At 40.1% G+C, this 21,921-nt stretch overlaps 1 protein-coding gene and 1 long non-coding RNA gene across 3 annotated transcripts in view; both read right to left on the bottom strand.

The window, feature by feature from the left end:
- The window catches only part of MAPK14 (mitogen-activated protein kinase 14), a 32,131-nt gene extending 10,461 nt beyond the window's left edge, over positions 1-21,670 (bottom strand). Inside the window, exons 1-8 of one of the 2 annotated variants that reach the window (XM_081866529.1) lie at positions 21,189-21,670; positions 16,004-16,133; positions 12,059-12,117; positions 8,571-8,682; positions 7,433-7,462; positions 6,836-6,883; positions 6,264-6,378; positions 5,846-5,917 (exon numbers count right to left, since the gene is read on the bottom strand). In XM_081866529.1, the coding sequence (XP_081722655.1) occupies positions 5,846-5,917; positions 6,264-6,378; positions 6,836-6,883; positions 7,433-7,462; positions 8,571-8,682; positions 12,059-12,117; positions 16,004-16,133; positions 21,189-21,304 (682 nt within the window). In that variant the 5' untranslated portion in view covers positions 21,305-21,670. The remainder of the gene's footprint in view (positions 1-5,845; positions 5,918-6,263; positions 6,379-6,835; positions 6,884-7,432; positions 7,463-8,570; positions 8,683-12,058; positions 12,118-16,003; positions 16,134-21,188) is intronic. The other variant, XM_081866528.1, reaches the window with a different exon arrangement.
- Positions 381-5,829, bottom strand: LOC309344272. Its single transcript, XR_014157658.1, has 3 exons — positions 2,475-5,829; positions 1,919-2,115; positions 381-1,773 (listed from the first exon to the last, which is right to left on the bottom strand). It is a non-coding gene; the product is annotated as an uncharacterized lncRNA (long non-coding RNA).
- Positions 21,671-21,921: the final 251 nt, after the last annotated feature.

Below are 21,921 nucleotides of genomic sequence, written 5' to 3' on the forward strand. Positions count from 1 at the left end.
GTAGAAGACACATACCATTTAAATATCCACCTGATGAAAATCCTATACCCAAATCTGTTCAAGAAATGTGGACACATTTAGCCACATTTGTTTCTTCAAGCAGCTAACATATGGAGACAACTGCTTATGTGAGTGATCAATTGTTGCAAGGCTGAATTTACCCAACGTGGTTCCTCTTTCACAAGTTGCAATTTTCCTGTTCATGGAAGGGATGAGGCAATTCCTAATTCAAAATAGAATGAGTGCACCTAGAATCTTTAGAACTGTAACTTTACAGTCTAAATCTTTCTACCCTTACAAGAGAAAATATACCCAAGCTTCTGCCCAAAGGAACAAACTGAAGACAGCTTCACTGAGGTTCTAAGGTGCTTTTTTTGCTCTGCTCTGCTCTATGCTCTATATTCTAATTGCTCTACTAAGGCTTGTCCACCATTCCAAGCTACTATCCAATAGTGGCAAACATGCACATTTTGCAATCAGAATACAATGGTGATTAACAGGTATAAACACAGATGCTCTCTGTGATTATTTTAGGTTAGACCTATACTCCCAGTCATTAGTAACAGTTAAGATTTAGTGGCAGAAGCAGTTGGTAAAAGACTAGCATGCACTGGTGATAGTGAAAGCAGAAATTGCTCGAAACAAATTAAATTAAATTAAATTAAAAATTCCTTCCAGTAGCACCTTAGAGACCAACTAAGTTAGTTATTGGTATGAGCTTTCGTGTGCATGCACACTTCTTCAGATACCAATAACTAACTTAGTTGGTCTGTAAGATGCTGTTGGAAGGAATTTTTGTTGTTGTTTTGTTTTGACTACGGCAGACCAACACGGCTATCTACCTGTAAGTAGAAATTGCTGTCACTTAACTTTTAAAGCTTGAGTAAAGTAGCAACTTTGAGGCGAATTTTAATAGTGCACAAAACCAATTTACCTCAACCTAGTGGACTCCCAACTCCTATCAACTCCAGCCTGCCCAGCCAATGGTCAGAAGATGGTGGGAAATTTAATCCAAAACATCTGGAGGGCACCAGGTTGGGAAAGGTTGGTAAATGCTTTCTAGGATGCTGGCTACTTCAGGTGCTGTCAACCCTTCTACTTTGTAGAAGTTGGCGGTCAACACTATTTACACTCAGTCCTAATCCTTTTTGTGAAATCAATGACTTTTATTACAATTGGAGACCCCATGTCAGCAAAACCCATCTGGACATTTTATCATAGTATTTAATGGGCAGTTATATATATTTTAATGAGTCACACTTGCTTCTCTCCACTGTCCTCTCAGGGAGTTTTGCGGACAACAGCCAGTGTAACAAAGCAGGGAACTGATTGGAAAAGTCACAAACTCCTTAGGGGCCCTAGAAGTTACACCCCACCTGGAACTGCTATCCTTAAGATCGGAAAGCAGGCTTGGGGCTCATGAGCAATGCTCCCAATGGTGGAGAGAGTGAGAAAAAGTTATTGACTGCATAGGAAATCCCATAGCTATTGGAGAGTGAGAACTTTCCAGCCCCTGAAGATTAAAATCTAATCTCCTGAATTTGAAACTGCATCAAGGCTGTCCTAAGGAATGGCAGGATATAAATTCAATTTGCAAAATAATTCCCACCTTAGTTATACTAAGCCTTAAAGCAAGTTACTTTCTAGCAGTAACTTCCCAAAAGCTACTTTGTGAATTCTGGGCTGGATTTGAATTGAGGCCTCCAACCAAAACCTGCACAATGTAGGCTCATCTTTGAAAGAAGATGCCTGTTTTCATCTATTTGCTTCAGCCTTCAGCCAGAACAAGTTAACACACAAGATTGTAAATTAAAATGGATGTGAGGGCGATCTGGCTGCGACATCTGTCACCCCATTGATCGCCAGGGTTGATTCGGCTGATCTGGCTGGCTAGGCGGGTAAATTAAAACAAGGGAACACTATATAGTACAACCAAAACTATGAATCCATGTGCCATTTAAATAATGGTAAGTCAACCATTTTCTGGTTGTTTGAAGTATTTGAAAGTTAAGTGATATCTGAATGTAATGAAAGATATATCTGCTGTCAGTGCTATTTATTTTTTTAAAGACTGTGTCTGCTGCCTACACGGACAAACATTAATTACAGTGGTGCCTCGCAAGACGAAATTAATCCGTTCCGTGAGGCTCTTCGTATAGCGGTTTTTTCGTCTTGCGAAGCAAGCCCATTGACAGCTTAGCGGATTAGCGCTATTAGCGGTTTAGCGGCTTTTAGCGGATCAGCTGATAAGCGGCTTATCAGCGGATCAGCTGACAAGCGGCTTAGGGCTTAGGAAAAGGGGGCGGGGGAGGGAAAAAACCCCGCACGAACTTGAAAGACATTATCATCTTGCGAAGCAAGCCCATAGGGAAATTCGTTTTGCGAAGCGCCTCCAAAACGGAAAACCCTTTCGTCTAGCGGGTTTTCCGTCTTGCAAGGCGTTCGTCTTGCGGGGCACCACTGTACTTCACTACAAAGCCTTTCCCATGGCAAGAAGCAGAAGTCAGTTGGAAGCAGCTAACCAACACAATGAATCAATTAAAATATTACAAGATTGTTGCATCTATATATCAACAATATAATTTGTGAACTGCTACTTAAGTAAAAAAAGAGTTGTTAGTAAACTCAAAGCAAAAGTAAACAGAGTGCATAGAAAGCCATAAGCAAAGAAAAGCATGCAGATCTCAGAAAAGAATGAATTTCAAGAACTGACAAGTCCCAATACTGACCATACAGAAAAGGGAAAAGTTTGCTAACACAACCAACAGTGAACACAGCAAAAAGCCAAGTTTAAAGCAAAATCCAGATGCCAGGTCCAAGTGGGCATTCAAGAACAAGAGTACCCAGAACACGTTATTCTGATATGGCTGCTTTCTGAGAAATCTTCCTGACTTAGAATATGTTTATAACAAATTCTACATCACAGTTCAATTAGTCATTCCAGATCATTGTAGTAATTCAGTTAGTAAGATTTTATTATTTTTAATAAAGAACTTGTCTCAAATAGGTAAATAAAGGTACATTACTTGAAGACACAGGCCCAGCCCCCGATTCCCTATTCACAATTTCAAAATATGGAGAGCACCCTAATATGGGTCAGGGTAGAAGAAATATGAACTCTGTTCAACAATAACTATATTAGATTTTACTCAGTACTACCAGATACAACTTTGGTTATGCTCAAACCTCTAGCAATTTTCAAAACACAGAATTTAGCTATGAAAGTTAAGTCTGCACATGCAGCATATTAACCCATTACAGCTTGGGCATTTAATCATTCCCTTACCTGTAGCTGCTGATCATCAATGTTTAAACTGACAACTCCCACTAATGGAGCCCCCAAACCCACTATCTTCTGCAGATCAGATTTCCAAGAGCTGAGCAATAAAAGCTTGCTTTACAAATTCCTGCCACTGGTTAAACCAATTTGCATGCTATGTGTACTCACAGAATTCCTATAATGTAAGCCAATGTGTTATTATTCCTTGAATGCATATCCATTATTCCCATTAAGAAGCTGACAGAAATGGTTATCACTCCCCACCCTAGCCTTAAATAACTGCCACATATGGAGTGAAGATTTGTGGAAGGCAAACACAACTTCATTTAGGACCATTCAAAAAGAGGAGTATGTACATGTAATAGAGAAAAGAGTACAAATATTTATATTGTAAAAATGAAAATTGCACCCAACATAGTTAAAACATGTCTATTTTGCTCTTTAGGCAAGAAACTTTTTTTTTCTACATACCTCAGACAGAAAAGGAGAAGGAGAAAGACAGCTGTAAGGGTCTTAGAAAAGGAGAAGTGAACAGGAAGAAGTGAAAGCAAAGGGATAACACAACAAAAACAAGGAAAAAATCCAACATGTAGGCTATAAATGTATCATATAGTTTTCACATTTGCCTCCTCTATTCTGGGAAAGTTTGGTAAAAAACAACCATAAAATAAATGACTTTGACCATCTTCACACCTTCTAATATTAGCCTAAAACCTAAAATAAATGTGTTAGCTTTTTCCACAAAGATCAACATCACACACTCCCCTTCATGAAATATTTAATAGTCGGAAAACTAAATGCAAAAATATATTTTATTTCCCTAGGATTCAATCCATTTATTTATTACTTTTAGACAGATACCCTGGAAACTTTTAAATGTTTCATTCCCAGAGAACATATTTTGGTGGACACAGTGCAACTAGACAGAATATCAAGATATTCTTATCTTTCAAAATCTCTCCATTAATAACTGATAAAAGGGTTGCACGGATCCTGCCAATGATTTAGACTTCAGATTGACCAAATACATCATCTGAATTATGCACAGAATGCTTTTTTATATTATAGAGTGTGCCAGTATGTTAAAGAGGCTTAAGCTTTGAGTAGGACCTGGAGACCAAGATTCAAGTCCCCACTCAGTCATGAAGCTCACTGGATGACCTTGGGCCAGTCCCTGTTGCTCAGCCTAAGGCTGTTGTGTGGATAAAATGGGGGGCTGGGGACAGAATATTTAGCTAGTCGTAAAGCCATGAGTCTGCACTTGATAAAGAGTCCTGTGGCATAATGCGGGAGGAAGCAGCAGACATTCAAATGAGGCTCTGTAAGCGCTATGCAGGTATCAGGTTGCACCAAGGTATAAAGATGGGCTGATAATGCCTGATTTCCCATCTTTACTTTTTAAAACAAAATTTATATACAAAAAACCAACTGGTACCCTGGTTTGCTTCTATCTTTAGGTGAAATGCCATACAGGTTTACTTTTTGTGTGACCTGGACAGGTAGAGAAGAATGAAGAGAAAGTAGATAGTATTTATATTATCAGAGGTAGAAAGTTCAGGTGGGTAAAAGTTAAGTATAGGTGGGGTGCAAGGTAAAAAAAAGTACACTTTTGTTAATAAGACTGCCTTTCTCTTTAGGAAGGTAAGAAGCAGATGCTCCAACCCAGAGCTATAGCACTTCCTCTTTATTCTGCTTTTCCATCTATCCAAGCCACACAAAACATAAACCTGTGTGCTTCATGTAAGGATGGAGACAGACCTGAGTAACAGCTGGTTTTTGTAGTTCCAAAGGTAGGAAATTTGCTATTGTTTCTTCCTTTCAAGTAAACCTTGGTACAACGAAACAGCAACACAGCATTTAAGAGTTCCATGTGACAACCTACTACCTCTTCCAACATTTTGCCTTTAGACTCTTCCAAAATACACAGCCATGGTGTTACTACCAGCCATGCATTCTCTTCCCAAGTCTTGATTTGAGAACTCGATTGCTTGTCCACTATTTTGGTTGGCTTAATAAAAGTATTGCCATAATATGGATTTTGGAATTTTTCTTATGGGCCAACACAGAATCCTTTATTTTGTGTCATATTTACAAGTTACATAAGAACAGATTAACAGATCTACCTGTAGATTATATATTCTTCCCTTTTAGAAGCCAAGTCACTGACTTGGGGCTGCTAAACATTATGAGGGAACCTGTCTTCTCATAGAACTTTAGTATCAAAATTGAAGTAGTTTGACAGGATATCTGAATTACTGGAACTGGAAAACAGATCTCTGAGATGCTGAAAAAAGTAATTACATTTTCCCTTCAAGGTGGAAGGCCACTTTCAAAGCTTTTAAAGAGAAGAACAAGCAAAGACAGAGAAAGTGAAATAATGCATTTCAACCACCTGCAAAAAGCATTCTTGGAGAATGCAGCAGTAGTTCTCAAAATGCATTCAACTGCATAGAAAGAATTCCAACACCAAAGTGCAGAGCTGGTTCCTAAGTCTTCCTTGGGTTACATGTTGCTGTGTGTGAAAATGAATGTTTCAGTTAATTTTTAGATGTTTTTAAAGGATACGGTCTGTACCAGGGAATAGCGTTCTTCCAGTCAACAGTTCAGCCATAATACATCCAACAGACCAAATATCAACTGAGGAAAAAGCAGAATGAATTTAGAAGCCAGACTCCTCTAGCCAGATCTCTGTTCCAGTATTCCAAAAGATTTAAATAAAACCAATTGTAATGGTTAACCTAATCCTAAAATGCTTAGCTATAGTATGACAGCAAGAAAAAGCATGTATTTGTACTCTTAATAAATATGAATTTGACAATTTCAGATGTAGACCTGATTCCGTTAATGATATAGATGTCAAATTATGCTTGAAAAATTAGATCTCTTATATTACAACAGTGAGGCAATTCCATTGTGCCACAGAATTATATGATACAGTTTTATTATACAAATCTCTGATGGTTTGATTAATGAGACACCGTACCTGTTTGATTGTAATGCATCCAGTTCAGCATGATCTCAGGAGCTCTGTACCACCTAGTAGCTACATACCCCGTCATCTCATCATCTGTGTGTCGTGCCAATCCAAAATCCAGAATCTGCAGAACAGGGAAGATAGTAATGCACTGGTACATTTATTTATTTTTAAAGGACAAACTGGACTTTTGATCTGATTAGCTACAATTGCAGAAGATGAAAAAAATGGATGAAAAGAAATGTTGTTGAACACTTCCAGAAATAGGTTTGGTGAAACATACATTTGTAAGACTAAATTTGTCAAGGATTTACAGCTCTTATGTGACTGTGCCCAATTTCAAACAAGAGCAGTTCAAGAGTACCACAAATACACAACCATGGAATAACTAAAGTGGAACTTTTATTAAATACCTTTTGAGCCAACAGTGTACTCATAAATTCTAAAATATTTGTCCAGGGGTCAACAGACTTGCTTATATTAGTGCCTACATTTTCCTGTTAAGATATTCAGGTCCTGACCTATTAAACAAATGATTGCTAGGCTGCCCACAAGCTATTTGTACACTAACCCCACCTTACCTTCAGCTCACAGTCCTCATTCACAGCTAGGTTACTAGGTTTTAAATCCTAAAAGAAAGAAAAAGAGAGATACTGGTGTCACAACATTGCAATGATAAAAAAGCTGTCCCAACCATGAAATTTAGCACTGGCAACATCTAATGTATTCCTCAACTTTCAAAAATAATCTTCAGATGTTAACTGTAATACAATCCTACCATAATCCACACTTCACTGAGATTTTCAACAGCATGCATCAGCCATATGTATATAAACAAGAATTAATCCCACCCCTGAAAAACCAACCAACCAACCAACCAACCAATCAATCAATCAAACAATCAAACAAACAAATGAAACAAGTCAAATTACAGTTCTGTACTCTGCAGGCACATGTTAAGAAAAGTGATGGCCAGAGCCAACCCCATGGTAAAGTGAACTATGCCTGAACAGAATCTGTCTAGTCTCACTCTCTCCCAGCATTAACTAAAATATTTATTGCAATTTTATTGAACTTTTAGCTTAATTTTACTGCTGCTTTGATATACAAAGATCTAATGCTACAACTTCCCAGAATGCTGCTTTCATTGAATAGTTTACACTAAAAATAATACTCACTCTGTGTATTATGTCAGCTGAATGGATATACTGAAAATAAAAATATTTTGAAGATTAGGTTCAGACACTATTTTCCATTATGAAGGTCCATGCCTTATGAAAGTCTATGTCTTGTATTACATTTACTCATCTAGCATTCAGTGGTTTTGTAATGACGTTTGAGAAATGTCTGCTCTAAGTTTGTTCCTTTGAAGATAACCAAAGTCATTTCCAACCAGAAAGGAAGAGGGAATAATGCCTGCACAATGTTCATATTTTCATCCCTTCATATTTGGTTCTTCCCCATTCTGTGGCAAAGTACAGATGCATTTTGAAACTACTGAATCAAAGTCTGCATCCGTCTGGTGCCCCAGAAATCTCACAAGATAGTAACCTCACAAGGTTCACAACATTTAACATTTAAGAGAGCATCTAGAAGTTCTGGAAGGAACTTCTACTTAAAAAATAACAATAATTTATAACTCATTTCCAGTAAGGTTGTGCTATTTGTTCAAAGCCACACAACTGTTTCTCTGAGTTAATGCATGCAGTGTGTTTCCTAGATTAGAATCACCTGCATATGACAAACCAATAAGGTGAAGATTTCTTCTTCAGGTCAAAAAATATAGACTTGAAATTGGCTCTCACTATCTTTCTGTGCCTCTCAACACCCTGCCTTGTTTTCCTACACAGAAGGGTGAAACAAGATAGCACCACTGAGCAGAAAGTATTGCCTTCTGCCTTGCTATCTCCAGCAGGATCCCATTCCCTTCTTTCCCTCTAGGTAACTTTTTTTTTTTTTTGCAGTGCCTCCCTCCACCACCAAAGGGAATGTTAACACATAAGACAAAATCCTCCCACACAGAAAGAACATTTAGTTCCTCTGAACACGAGGAGAGCAGAATACAAGAGGCAAGTCTGAGCTGATTCAGGAGAGCAGCATGTAATGATATCTTTGCCTCTCTTCAGACTCTCAAAAAGAACAGCTAATATTTCATGACTGTCATAATGGGGGTCAGTTCAACCAATTCAGGACCATGTGGTGGTGTTTTTATCCGATTCCAAAGTATGCCTATGGACCTCTCTAATGGGAAGAAAGTATGTCTTTTATTTGCCACTTGCATACAGAATACAATAGTAATAGAGTCAATGCAAATACCTTCAAACCACGAAGAATTTGATAGATTAGAAACTGTACATGGTCATCTGTGAGCTTCTGACATTTCACAATATTGTTCAGATCTGCCCCCATAAGATGGGTTACAAGGTATCTAAAAAACAAGAATTAAACAATGGTATTATCTCCATGTGTTGTAGGTGAGCGAGTCAGAGCATTTATAGAGAAGCACTGGATTTTGTTCAGATTAAGTTAGGGATCAATCACTGGCAGCGGTGGGCTTTGACAGTGCCATGTAGTCACCACCACTTCCACAGTCCTACCAGTCACGCCAGCTAGAGCAGAAGGTGGAAGAAAGGGAATATATCCCTTTGCTGTGCCAGCACCCCAGTTGCCTGGATAAGACCTGTTGCCATCACGTGGTAGCAGGGTGGTCAGCACAAGAGATCCTGTACAGCACAGATAATCACCCCCTAGCGGGGGAGTTTTCCACTGGCTACTGCTGGCAAGTATACTGGCAGTAGCAGCAGCTTCTGCTGACCTGCCTTTTGGGTCGGTGCAACAGGGTGCAGCTGTTCCCTGCCAACAGCAAAAGGTGGTAGAACCAGGCAGAGGGATAACTCTGTCCCATTAAAATTCCCTCCACCATGATAGAACAGGGATTTAGGCTGGCCTTTTAGCTGCCTAGTTTCCACTGAAATCAGTTACTGACCAACTTCTTTAAATACGACTAAATCTGGATCCAACCTATTGCATTTATGAAAATTCATTGGTTTTATGTATGACCTTTTCACAGCCAGTAGTCTGCTATGGTACAGATACAATTTTAAATGTATGGTGAGAATACATTGGGCAGTATCTAACTCTGTTGTTTCCATCAGCACAAGGATTTCTTCTTGCACAATGGGACTTCCCTCCCTCTCCTCCTCCTGCATCCTCTCGCAATCTATTCCAGAGGGTTGAGAAAACCTTCAAAACAGATTTGAGATGTGTTCAGAGGGACAAGATGGGGGAAGTCCCTTTGCACAAGTGGACAAGTGGAAATCTTGATGTGACAGGTACTTAGCACTACATTGGATATAAGCCATTATAAAGAATGTAAACCATTTAGTACAGATATATACGATACACTTGTGTCGCAATGCAAAAAAGAGTGTATTCATAATGTAAGACAATAAGCAATAAGGCAGTTCTATCTTTTGCAGATTCATGTATAACCCTGCATCTCTCATTGTTTAGAAAGATCCATTCTATTTAAAATTCCAATAGATAATAAGAGACTTCTTAAGGCTGCACTGTAATTTAAATTCACATTTAACGTATTTTCCCTATATTTATTTTGGGCCGGCTTCATGCAAGGTCTTAGCTTGTAGGTTACAGAGGGCTGAGGCCAAGGAATGAATCTCAGATTTGCTCTCCCCGACCACTCACAGGACCTAGAGTATAACCACACAGTCCATCTACTCCTTTTCCTAAGTCAGACTAAGGTTTGGCAGGATCTACTCACACAATAATTTACATGTATTCTCCACCCCACCCATATGGCAGGGCTATATGGGAACCAGCTCCTAGTACAAAATAGTTGTTAGTTTAAGTATTTTTAAATGTGAAGCCCCAAGAGAAAAAGACGTATTGAAATTAGTAATTTTACTACCTTTCAACGACGATGAAACTAGGCTGATCTCTGCATTGATTCAGTCTTTCCAGTTCTCCACAAGAGTAAGAACATGGTAAAAGGTGTGTACAGGGTGTATGTACATCATTAATAAAATACTTCTACATGGACTTACTGTGACAGGAAGCCTGTCTCAACATGTGCTTTGAAACTGTCACATACAAGTCCAACAGGTTTTATAAACAGCTATTTAAGACATCTGTCATTTGTCTCATCATAGAACTGCAAATATCCATGAGTCTGCCTTGGTACAAAGTAATGACTAAATAAACCAGGGCTCAATCATTCTATGTGACTGAAGATGGTCACATGATTAATACATTACTCCCCTCCTTGCTAAAACGAGCAATATCCTACCAAAACCCAAAAGTCCTTCCATATAGCTAAAGCACTTTGCTCAGTCTTGATTTCCCACTCTCCTCCCTCAATGTGTGACACTTCCCTCCTTTTTAAGATACACTTGCCATTCCTGCTTTAGACAGTAACTGCACCTGCATAAGGTAACCTTAAAGCAACAATAATATTCTGCTACTAAAAAGCTTTAAAATCTCTGTCTCCACAAGTAACTCAGGGCACCTAATTATGGAACATTTAAATTTGTTATGCTTCTATAAGCATGGCAATCCTGTGTACTGTGCCATTTAATTCAAATGGCTTAGGCCTGAGAACTGGATTCAGTAATAAATCAAAACTGTTAAGTTGCAGAATAACTCATATATATTCCCCTTCCAGGCACAAAACCAAGGGGGGAGGGGAATTAAGATCCAAAATTTGGATGGGCTAAAGTTTGAAATTGGAATATTTGAAATTGGAAACCTAAGTAATACACAGCATGTTCTGGGATCTACTGTGCATGAGCAGACATAGAGCCTAGTACAATTGTACCCCGGAAGTCAAACAGAATCCATTCAACTTCCGAAATGTTCAACTTCCAAAGCGCGGTTTCTGGTTGGCTGCAGGAAGCTCCTGCACCCAATCGGAAGCCCCGTCAAATGTTCGGCTTCCAAAAGAATGTTTGAAAACCAGAACACTCACTTCTGGGTTTGGGGCATTCGGGAGCCGGAGCGTTTGACTCCCAAGGTGTTCGAGAGCCGAGGTATGACTATAAAGTAAAAAAAACCCTCAAACTGATAACATGACTTTAAAGAGGGAGACCTTCACTGAGGATTCTAGATCACACCAGCTGAGAGTTGAGCTACAGTGCTAGCGAGTTGTAAAGGTAATGGTAAAGGTAAAGGTAAAGGTAAAGGTAAAGGTAAAGGTAAAGGGACCCCTGACCGTTAGGTCCAGTCGCAGACGACTCTGGGGTTGCGGCGCTCATTTCGCTTTATTGGCTGAGGGAGCCAGCGTACAGCTTCCGGGTCATGTGACCAGCATGACTAAGCTGCTTCTGGCAAATCAGAGCAGTGCACGGAAACACCGTTTGCTAGAGACTTGTATTTACAGGCTATTTGAATGATGGGAAATAGTTACATAAAGTGAGTTCAATATCCTGTATTACTATTAAGCAGATTTTTCAGTTCGGAGCCAGATGTCAACTTCTTGGCAAATGTCAACATGGCAAAGTAGATATTTACAGTTTTCACACATGACTGAATAATTTCTTACTCCCACTACTGAGTAAAGAAAATCTAGTGTGTGAAACAGCCCATAGCTACCTTCCATGCTAATTAATGAAGGGTTGTGACTACATACGTCTTCCTCCATATACCTAATTTCATTGTCCAATAGCGATCAAAAGTCCTGTCTAAACTGAAACCTTTGATTCTATTACATTAATGTTCCTTATAGATAAGGACGTTTCCATCAAGGCTGGAAACTATTTCCAACATCAAGGCTATGAAGGGTTACCTACACATCATTGAATTCTTCTAGTGACTTTGCAGGTGTGAACACATCTAGAAGACCAATAACCTAGAAAGGGAAAAAGACACACAAGGAATAACATTTTCTACATTTATCTGCCATTTCCCAACTCACATATATACACTGTCCCAATTCAAAGTGCCTACTACATGAACACATGGACTTGCACATAAATAAGACTTTTATCCTTACACAGATGCAAACTCAAAATAGTTCCTTTAAATCTGGCAACTTTCAAATATCTTGTAATGTGGCATGTTGAAAAATATCAGAGAAAAGAATCATGTTGCATGCATGGACTCCTTCTGCTTCATCTTTGGCTCCAGATCACTGTTTCCATTGTAAACTATTTTCCTTAATGAAAAGAATCGACAATTGTTTTTTTAAAAGCATAATTGTTACTTATTTTTCAAAAACAAGGGGTGTAAACATATCAAATAGCTCAGCGCTACCTCCAATGTAAATATACAGTGATACACACTGGGTTGGTTCAGAAAATCATATCTCAGCTTAATGAGATGAGATATAAATGAACCCTGTGGGTGCACATGTAACTTCTTTTCTCTCTTTGCTGTACGAGCAAACAAATCTGGAACTGTGCAAGTATAGTTTCTCAACGGCTCTGAAATGGAGGCCTTCGTTAACAGCTTCAGAACAAGCCACAATATGAGCTCTAACTTCAAAGCATGGCTTGATATCCTGCCCTGTTCGAAAGCAGTTAACTATAGGTTATGAGCTCAGATGTAATGGAAATCTATAGTTAACTGAAGACAACCTAGTGAAACAAAGTAGCTGCATGTTTGGACAAAAGGCTTGTTCAGCTCTCATTTGAATGTGGCCACTGGGTACAAGTCAAGGTAATTTGGTGGTAGTATTTCAACTAAACCAAGTACGGAAGTCAGGGTCAGCTAGCTAAATAGCTCTCTGGCTAGTTAGTACTACAGTGGTACCTCGGGTTAAGTACTTAATTTGTTCTGGAGGTCTGTCCTTCTCCTGAAACTGTTCTTAACCTGAAGCACCACTTTAGCTAATGGGGCCTCCTGCTGCCGCCGTACCACCGGAACATGATTTCTGTTCTCATCCTGAAGCAAAGTTCTTAACCCGAGGTACTATTTCTGGGTTAGCGGAGTCTGTAACCTGAAGCGTCTGTAACCCAAGGTACCACTGTATAGGGTAATCAGGGGGATGGGAGGGCAAGCATGCCACCACTACTTTCTATGAATACCTTCTGCCCTTACAAATGCGTCATGGAACTCTGAAGGCAGAGGAAGGGAGATGTGACTCATTTGATCTTAATCACCCCCTAGCAAACTGACTTTTCTAATTAAAAAGGGCTTTCAGGATTCCATTACACGTTTACATGTAACATGTAATTTCATACCAGAGACCATGAAATATGACTTTGTACATTCACCGTTTTTTAACAGGCTTTAAGTAGAATTTGGAGAAGAGGGTTTTTAAAAACATACATTTGCAAGTACTGCTATCGGTACAAACTACTCCAGCACTGACAAAAATGGTCTGTTCCCACACAAACAAAATAAACTAAATGTAGGGGAAATGTGACCAGAAGACTACCACATGCTTCACACTAGAATAATAATCCCACAAATATACACATATAGTAAATAGGAAAGCCAATTCATGGCTCAGGCATCTTGACTAGTTCTACTCATGTTTCTTTTTCCAAAAGGCTGATGTAAAGTGAAGATATTATACAGGGTAATCATATTATGATACAGGCTCCATCTCTGAGGCATACAATATTTTCATTCATGTGCACAGCTGAAACCCAAGTGTGATAACTTATTTCAACTGCAGAAATCTCTACTTATCACTACTGTATATATCTAAATGCACACAGATCAGTGGATGTGTTTTGCAAGTGCCAGAGGGCAGCTATTTTTGCACAAGACATGGAAAATAAAGAGAGCCAGACACTATATTAGTGCTTACAAATAAACCCTATGCATCAATCCCAAGGATTACAAAATGTCCTGGAATTTATCTGACAACATGTTGTTCATGTATCCAACAAAGAATTTGGATTCTTGAACATCTCACTTTTCTTTTAAAGTAAATACATTGTAATGTACATATTTATTTCATTCAAGTATTTGTCATCTGACTTTTGACTAAACATTACCAACACAGCTAAATCTAATCCCCATGGACACAAAGAAGTGATCAGGCAGAATACACAGATGGCTCAAGAACTACAGGGGCCTTGGGCATTATAGCTGTGGTCAAGACTACAGTTAGGGCTTCTGTGATGTGTAGTTCCTTGCCCTAAGCTATGGCTGCTAACCTATGTTCTGCCTCAGTGGTAAATTATTTTCACTCCTCCTCTCCAAACACTTTGTCACTCATAGTTGTGTTAGAAAGCTTCAACTTGGGACAAATACGTGAAAAGACTATTTTTATAGTACACTCAGGCCCAGCCAAGTAATTACATTGTAAAACCGCTGCAATAATACCTTCCTGTTTGAAATGCAAGAACTAAAGATTCTCCTACATTTATAGGAAAATTAAAAATTATGGACCAAACGTTACAGTGTGGTTAAAACAGATGAATAGTAAGTAGTACCATCAAACCTCAATTCTCAAACAGCTCCATTTTTGAACGTTTCAGCTCCCGAATGCCAAAAACCCGGAAGTAAATGCTTTGGTTTTCGAATGTTTTTCAGAACCCAAACATCCAAAGTGGCTTCTGCTTGAGTGCAAGAAGCTCTTGCAACCAATCGGAAGCCATGCCTCGGTTGTTTAACATTTCAGAAGCTGAACAGTCTTCCAGAACGGATTACGTTCGTCAATCGAGGTTTGACTGTAAGTGCTGTCATTAAAAATCTACCCAAATGCTAGTGAACCAAGGGTTTACATCGGGGTGGTAAATCTGTAGTCCTCCAAATGTTTTTGGGATGCCCTTCACTCCTGACTGTTGGCCATCCTGGATGAGGCTGATGTGAATGAAGTCCAACAACCTCTGAAAGACTGCAGGTTCCTCATTCCTGCTTTAGAAGATTAGGAGGTGCTTTCCTATGTCAGTCACCCTGCTTTTGTCACACCTCTGGTGTTTGCTGGCATGTCTGAAGAAATATTATGAACAGAAACACAACTGTTCCAAAAAAAGTAGTTAAAAATCACCCTAAGGTATATGCTGTTGTATTTGTTTAGTACTATAATTGCATAATTTGTTGGGGTTAGGGTTAAGGGAAGAAAGCAGGAGCACAGATTTGAAGTAGTTTGCACTCTGTGCACACATATTATTCTTGCATACTATGAAATAGTAACACTAAAATTTTCACAGCAGCATAAAAGGTAGAAATGTTTCTGCAACATCCTTATTGTAGTGTTTCAGAAACAAACTGGGACTGTGAGATACTTTGCAACAGTTCTCACATTTTACAATTGTGTAATTAACAGACTCATTTCCCCCAAGGTTAGGGTCTCCCCTAATTAATATGTTCTGTAAGAAAATATTGAAATCAACACATGGAAGCCATTACACAAAACAATGAATGAAATGAAAAAAATACGTACTCATGCATTAAGCTAACTTTAAAACTAGAGAATTTAACCAGTAAGGAAAGTTTTCATAACATTTGAAATAGACAGGACTCGATAAGCACCACAAAATCAGAACTAAGAAACTTCTTAAACAGTTTATAACCAACTGGCTCTAGCATGTTGAAAATACTATGGTACACATATTACATTTTCTCAGCTTTCAGTCAAGGTGAAGGTATTGGGAATGAACTTTTGAATGATTCATTTTCTTGCTCTGGCCCCTCTACTCTTTTAACAAAACCCCGACACTATGGTCTGCCATTTTATCTTTACCAAGTACACCATGGTTATCAAGCCAGCATTCACTCCTAGCCTAGGATTCGAAACCACATGAAATGTACATTTCTAGTTTTCTCCCCAAACTTACATTTTCATGTTTCATATGTTTAAGCAGACGTAGTTCACGGTAGGTCCTTTTGGCATGGATGATGGACTGAAATGGTCTGGACAATTTCTTCACAGCCACTCGCAGGCCAGTTTTAGCATCAAAGGCTGAGCTAAAAAACAATAGTTTAAAAAAAAGCATTAAATATGCATATTAAGACTAAAATAGGATTCCCCCCCATGAAAATGATTCAATAGGTATCTTGTTTCACTGAATGAATACAACTTTGTGCCCAAGAAGAAATAAGTCACAAGTTTACGGTTTGTGTAAGAGCAGGCAGGAAAACAAAGGTGAAGGTGCTTACAAGTTTTAGAATGAATCATTAGAAGAGTTTTAAGAATGTATTGATGAGTTTGGGAATTGCAGCTGGATTTATAAAGGAAGAATGACAATTTCTGCAATCATTTAGTGACTCACAGCAAAAGATATAGCAATGACTTCCTGTAACTTCGAATATTTCAACCTTAACAGAATATTGTGACATTTCAGAAGCTAGTGCTCGCTGCGTCCAGGTCATAGCATTAGCAGACATATGATGGATGTCTCCAAGCAAGTTTTTTTGTATAAATAAGGCACTGAATACCTAGGATCTCTGGTAGTAAGTGAATTTTCAGGTGATGTTAGCCAATAGCTTTACAGTGATAACTTGAAGGTGGTATGCTACAGATGTCACTGCCTATGGTACACATTTTGCAGATTTTTTGGCATTCCAAGTTTTACCATCAGAAAGCCAGACTACTCCTTACCCTAAAACACACATACAACCAATGTGGTTACAACAGCATACTTTGGTGCCATTGTCATGGGCACCTGTCTATACCTGGGACAATTGTGGAATATTTTCTAAAGTTTATTTGTTTTTCTTAATGTGGAAAATAGGTACTTGTATACATATCAAGTGTTTTTTTAAAAAGGGGAGTGGAGCATTAGGCAAAACTTGCCTGATAAATGAAGTTGATTAGGTTTGCAATTCACCATCCCACTGACTTGTGTTAAACTAGTGGAAACACCTGCAGATACAAATGATGCAAAATGCCTTTCTGCAAGGATCCACTGATACATCCAATTTTCTATTCTAGAGCAGGGCTAGTGCCACACTAGCAGGAAGCCACTTGCACTTCTCAACTGACTCTAGACTAGTATGGATTTGCTTTTCAATCATTTATCTTTGGTACCTGATCATAATATGGAATTGATGAGGCATTTTTAATATGCTTCTACTGAAGCATTGTTTTAAAGAACAAGTTCCCTTTTAATTTACCCTGCCAATATGGCACTGCCTGCACCTTGCCTTACCACAGAACACATGTTGCAAGAGCCAGGAAAAAATGTTTAGTTGCAAACAAAACTCCACTTCTGCTTTTTATTCCTTTTTTTGCATCTAAATCAAGTTTTCCCTGACAAAAATATTGTGAGCAGAGACTTAAATGATCTGAAATCAGGGTAGGGATAAGACATGAAGAAAACAGTAGAAAGATATGTTAATTTTTCTGAAGATCTCGAACAAGTGCCACACATTTTAACAAAAATGTAATGATTTGTGATAGTTACTAAGTTACAGAGATGTGCAAACCACCATCCTTCAGATCAGAACACATACATTTGACATATCTAACAATTCAGTCAGAAATTATTTGGATGTTTTAACAGAAGCAGTGTGCATCTGAACAAAAATGGGAAATGCTGGTATTTTTTGTTGGTGATATTAGTATGATCTACAAAGGTCTGTAAGACACATGGGATGCATAAGTGCCCCCAATAACTCCTTATCTGGACCTAGCTAGCTGTAGAGAGGAAGCAATATAAACTTAGAAGATGAAGTCTGGAAATAATTACTGGGTGGTGGTACTGGACCATAACAAATGAGAAATTCCTTCAAATAATGCAAGCTCAGGGGGCTAGGTGAGCAGCTTCATCCTCACTTATACCATGAAAGTGAATGGTACATTATAGAGAATATAGATAGCTCTCCCTCACTGAAGTATGGGAGCTTCAGGAAGACTTGCAAGGGTTTCAGTGTATACCCACTATGTGTAGTGCTCTAAGCAGCCTGAAACAGAAGCTTTATATGAGCTCGAGTCTCTAATGATGAGAAAAAAGGACAATTTCTTCTTACTTTTCCAGCCCACCCAAAATGTTCCTCTGCTGTATTTTATAGCTATACAGTATAGTGATTCTGATTAAAGGGAAAAGAATGCTTTTTTCCCTCCTGAAACAACCATATATAGTGTAGAGCGGTTGGTACATTCTGACCTAATATCACATACCTAACCCTAATTTACCCCCCTCCAGCATACCTGCAATAAACTGTTAGTGGTCTGAGTAAGCCAATTCTTATCCCCAACCTCACACATGCATTTTCTGATAAATGATGCCAAACATCTCACAAACTCACAAAACTTTGCTGGGCTGTTTGTAAATATATTAGCATTAGTATTATTATTATTAAATTTATATACTTCTGTGTGCCTAAGTAGGCCACTACTTTAATTCTCCATTTTGCTTCCAAAATTGATGGGCACTCAACCACCTGTGCTTGATATTAGAGGGAATGGAGATATATGTGTATTTGCTTAATTGATACAAGGCACAAAAATTGATTCTTAGTGGAAAAAAAGAGGGCAGTGGAATTACCATTAATTATTCTGCAAACTGATCACTACAATAACTAGATGTATCAGCAGTAATAACTAGCAAAAAGGCTAAGGTCTTTCCAAACTCTGCAGTATACATTCCTATCCTACCACAGCAATGGTGTAATGAACCACACCTGCCTATCAGAGTCATCAATGAATGCAAATTTCTGAGGCCACCAGGATCTATTGTTGTAGGTGTTTAAAAAACAAAATTTCATTGCTTTCTCCTATGAGAACTTGTCTCATGGTATTCTTCTTACCTGACAAAACACAAGCAAGTGAAATATTGTTTCAAACGAGACATGAAATAATAAAACAGTTTAGATCAAAATATGTTTTTCTAGGAAAAAATGCAGAACAAGAACTCTGAGTTTTGTTTAAAGCAGTAAATTGGCTTAATATCTACAATTAAAAGAACGGTGCTATGTAGCTGCAGAAGAACACAAATACACAGTCTGAGTCTTTGTTTTCAGTTATCACATGAGCCAGTTTACTCCTCCCAAGTCAAGAACAAACTTTTGTTACAGATCACAGTGTTTGTCTGGAAGGAAATAAACCACAACCCTTGGTTGGACACAATGTTAAGCCAGAGACTGGGCTAGCAGAGAGGAACAAAGTGGCTCAGACTGGTACTTTCACTGCAAACCATTCACTAGTTTACTGTGCCATGTAAATAAGGTAAATATATACCAGAAGACTGGTAGTCTGATGAGTACAATTCAAGTATTTGTTACCAAAGAAGTTATGACTACCTTGAACTTGCAATGGTTATGTCATTTTATATACAAAACTACTTACATCTCTTAGCCAGAATGACTAAACCGCTTCTGGTGCAACGGGACACTGTGACAAGTCCCAGAGCGCACAAAAACACCGTTTACCTTCCTGCTGCAGTGGTACCTATTTATCTACTTGCAATGGCATACTTTCGAACTGCTGGGTTGGCAGAAGCTGGAACAGAGCAATGGGAGCTCACCCCGTTGCACAGATTCGAACCGCTGACATTCTGACTGGCAAGCCCAAGAGGCTTAGGGGTTCTGTAGCCAAGACAACATTCATTTATTGTTGGATTCTTGAATAAGTTTCTATGCTTTGTCCTGGCAGTCTAACTGTAATACATATTTTGCTGTGAGGAATGTGGTAGTGAAGTCAGACATCTATGGATAGTGCCTATGACATCACGAGGAGGTGAATCACAAATTCCTCTCCTGCCAATCTCTGATACCCCTCGCCAGCTGTTTTTAATTCAGCAGCTTTGCAGTCAACCTCTTCAGTACACATCTTCCCCACTTGCAAGTAAACTCTTATTCCCTACTCTCATTCCCAGCAAGATCAGTGTAAGAAACTGGGGGAGATCCAAGTTCATGGTTTTTATTGAGATACCAGCCTATCCTACCTCACAGACTTGTGAGAATAAAGAAGGGTGGGTGGGGGAAGAAACTATGTACATAACCCTTAGCTTCTTCAAGGAGTGCTGGAATAAAAATGCAAAAAAATATAAGACTAATTACAAGTTACAGTGGTGCCTCGCAAGACGAAAAGAATCTGTTCCGCGAGTCTCTTCGTCTAGCGGATTTTTCGTCTTGCGAAGCAAGCCCATTGACGGCTTAGCAGATTAGCGCTATTAGCAGTTTAGCGGCTTAGAAAAAGGGGGGGGGGAGGGGAAAAAACCCCGCAGGAACTCACAAGACATTTTCGTCTTGCGAAGCAAGCCCATAGGAAATTCGTTTTGCGAAGCACCTCCAAAACGGAAAACTCTTTCGTCTAGCAAGTTTTCCGTCTTGCGAGGCATTTGTCTTGCGGGGCACCGCTGTATTTAATTGTGCAGTGTTGAGAATATTGCTTTATGTTTGTTTTCAAGATTCTGCTAAAAAACCAAACCTCATTAAACACCCAACAGTTTGCAAGCCAAATGCAACTAAAATAATCAAGAAGTCATTTCCTACCAAAGCCAATAATCTTGGCACCACAAAGCAAAATAAAGGGTCGTGCATAAGATGCTTAACATAATGCCTTTTGAAAACTAGAGAACTTGAAGAAAGCCACTGTTTGGTCACATTTTGATTGTTTCTGGAGACATTGCTCAACTGTGCGAGTTGTGTGTTCCCAAATAAGTAGGGAATGAGTTCATAGCGGTTAGGGGAATAAGTGACGGAGATCAAGGCACTGCAGCAGACGGAGCGACAAGTACATCAAACGCCTCTACTACTTCTGCTGCTAACTTGCACTGCCCCAGCATTACGGTGCAAGAGAACCAAACAGGCAACGCTTTTTCTTTTAGTACTTGCAACCGAGAGCCGGTCCCTCGGAATCACAGGATCTAACCGACTTCCTTTTGCAAGGAGGACTGGGTGTGGACATAGGCGAGATCCACCGCCTTCTAAGGCCGCTTTCAGGATCTCCCAGCTCATCAATCATCCCATTCAGAATGACAGGCCTTCGTGGCGGCTGCTGTCCCGTACGCACGAAGGGCTGCGGGGCCGCGGGGGATAAAGGAGCGGCAGTAACCCGGGAGAGCGGCAGTAACTTACCAGACGGAGCCGTAAGCCCCGGAGCCCACCGGAGAGAGGTTCTGGTAACGCTCAGGCACTTCCCAGACCGTCTTGTTCAGCTCCTGCCGGTAGAACTTGGGCCGCTCTTGGGTCATCTCGACCCCGAGCCCGCCCCACCCAGCGCGGCCGGGAGTGGGGGGGGGAAAAGACCCTCGAGCAGAACCGTTGGCTCCTCCCCCTTCGGAGAAAGGGGGTTTCCTGCTCCGAGGGGAAAGAGGTCGCTCGCGCCCAGCGGCCGCCTCAGTAACTGGCCTCGTGCCGCCGCCGCCGCCACCCCAACCCCGCCCCGCGGCCGGAGGGGAAGGCCAGGCCAAGCGGGGCTCTTCTGCCTCCCGCCGTCTGTCGGGTCGCAACCCCGCGGCCTCCTGCACAGGCCCAAGTCAGGGAGCCTAACAGGTGGGCGCGAGGGGTCCCCCTCAGCAGAGCAGAGCTTGCACTGGAGAGGGGGGCGGCAAAGTCAAGCAGCAACGCCGAGGAGGAGGAGGAGGAGGAGCTGCTGCTGCTACTGCTGCCGCCGCCGCCTGACTTCTCCCGACCTCTTCCTAAGTCCCCGATTGCAGAGGTCTCGCGAGACCCGCGGCGCGGAAAGAGCTTTGAGGCGATGCCCCAATATGGAACCCAGCTCCAGCGCCCTATGATGAGCGCAGCACCCAGAAAGAGGGGAACGTCTCGCGAGATCTGGAAGGAGGCGAGAAGGAAAGAGGAGGAGGAA

The sequence above is a fragment of the Podarcis erhardii genome (genome assembly GCF_964252035.2).
Source record: "Podarcis erhardii genome assembly, chromosome: 6".
NCBI classification, from domain to species: domain Eukaryota; kingdom Metazoa; phylum Chordata; class Lepidosauria; order Squamata; family Lacertidae; genus Podarcis; species Podarcis erhardii.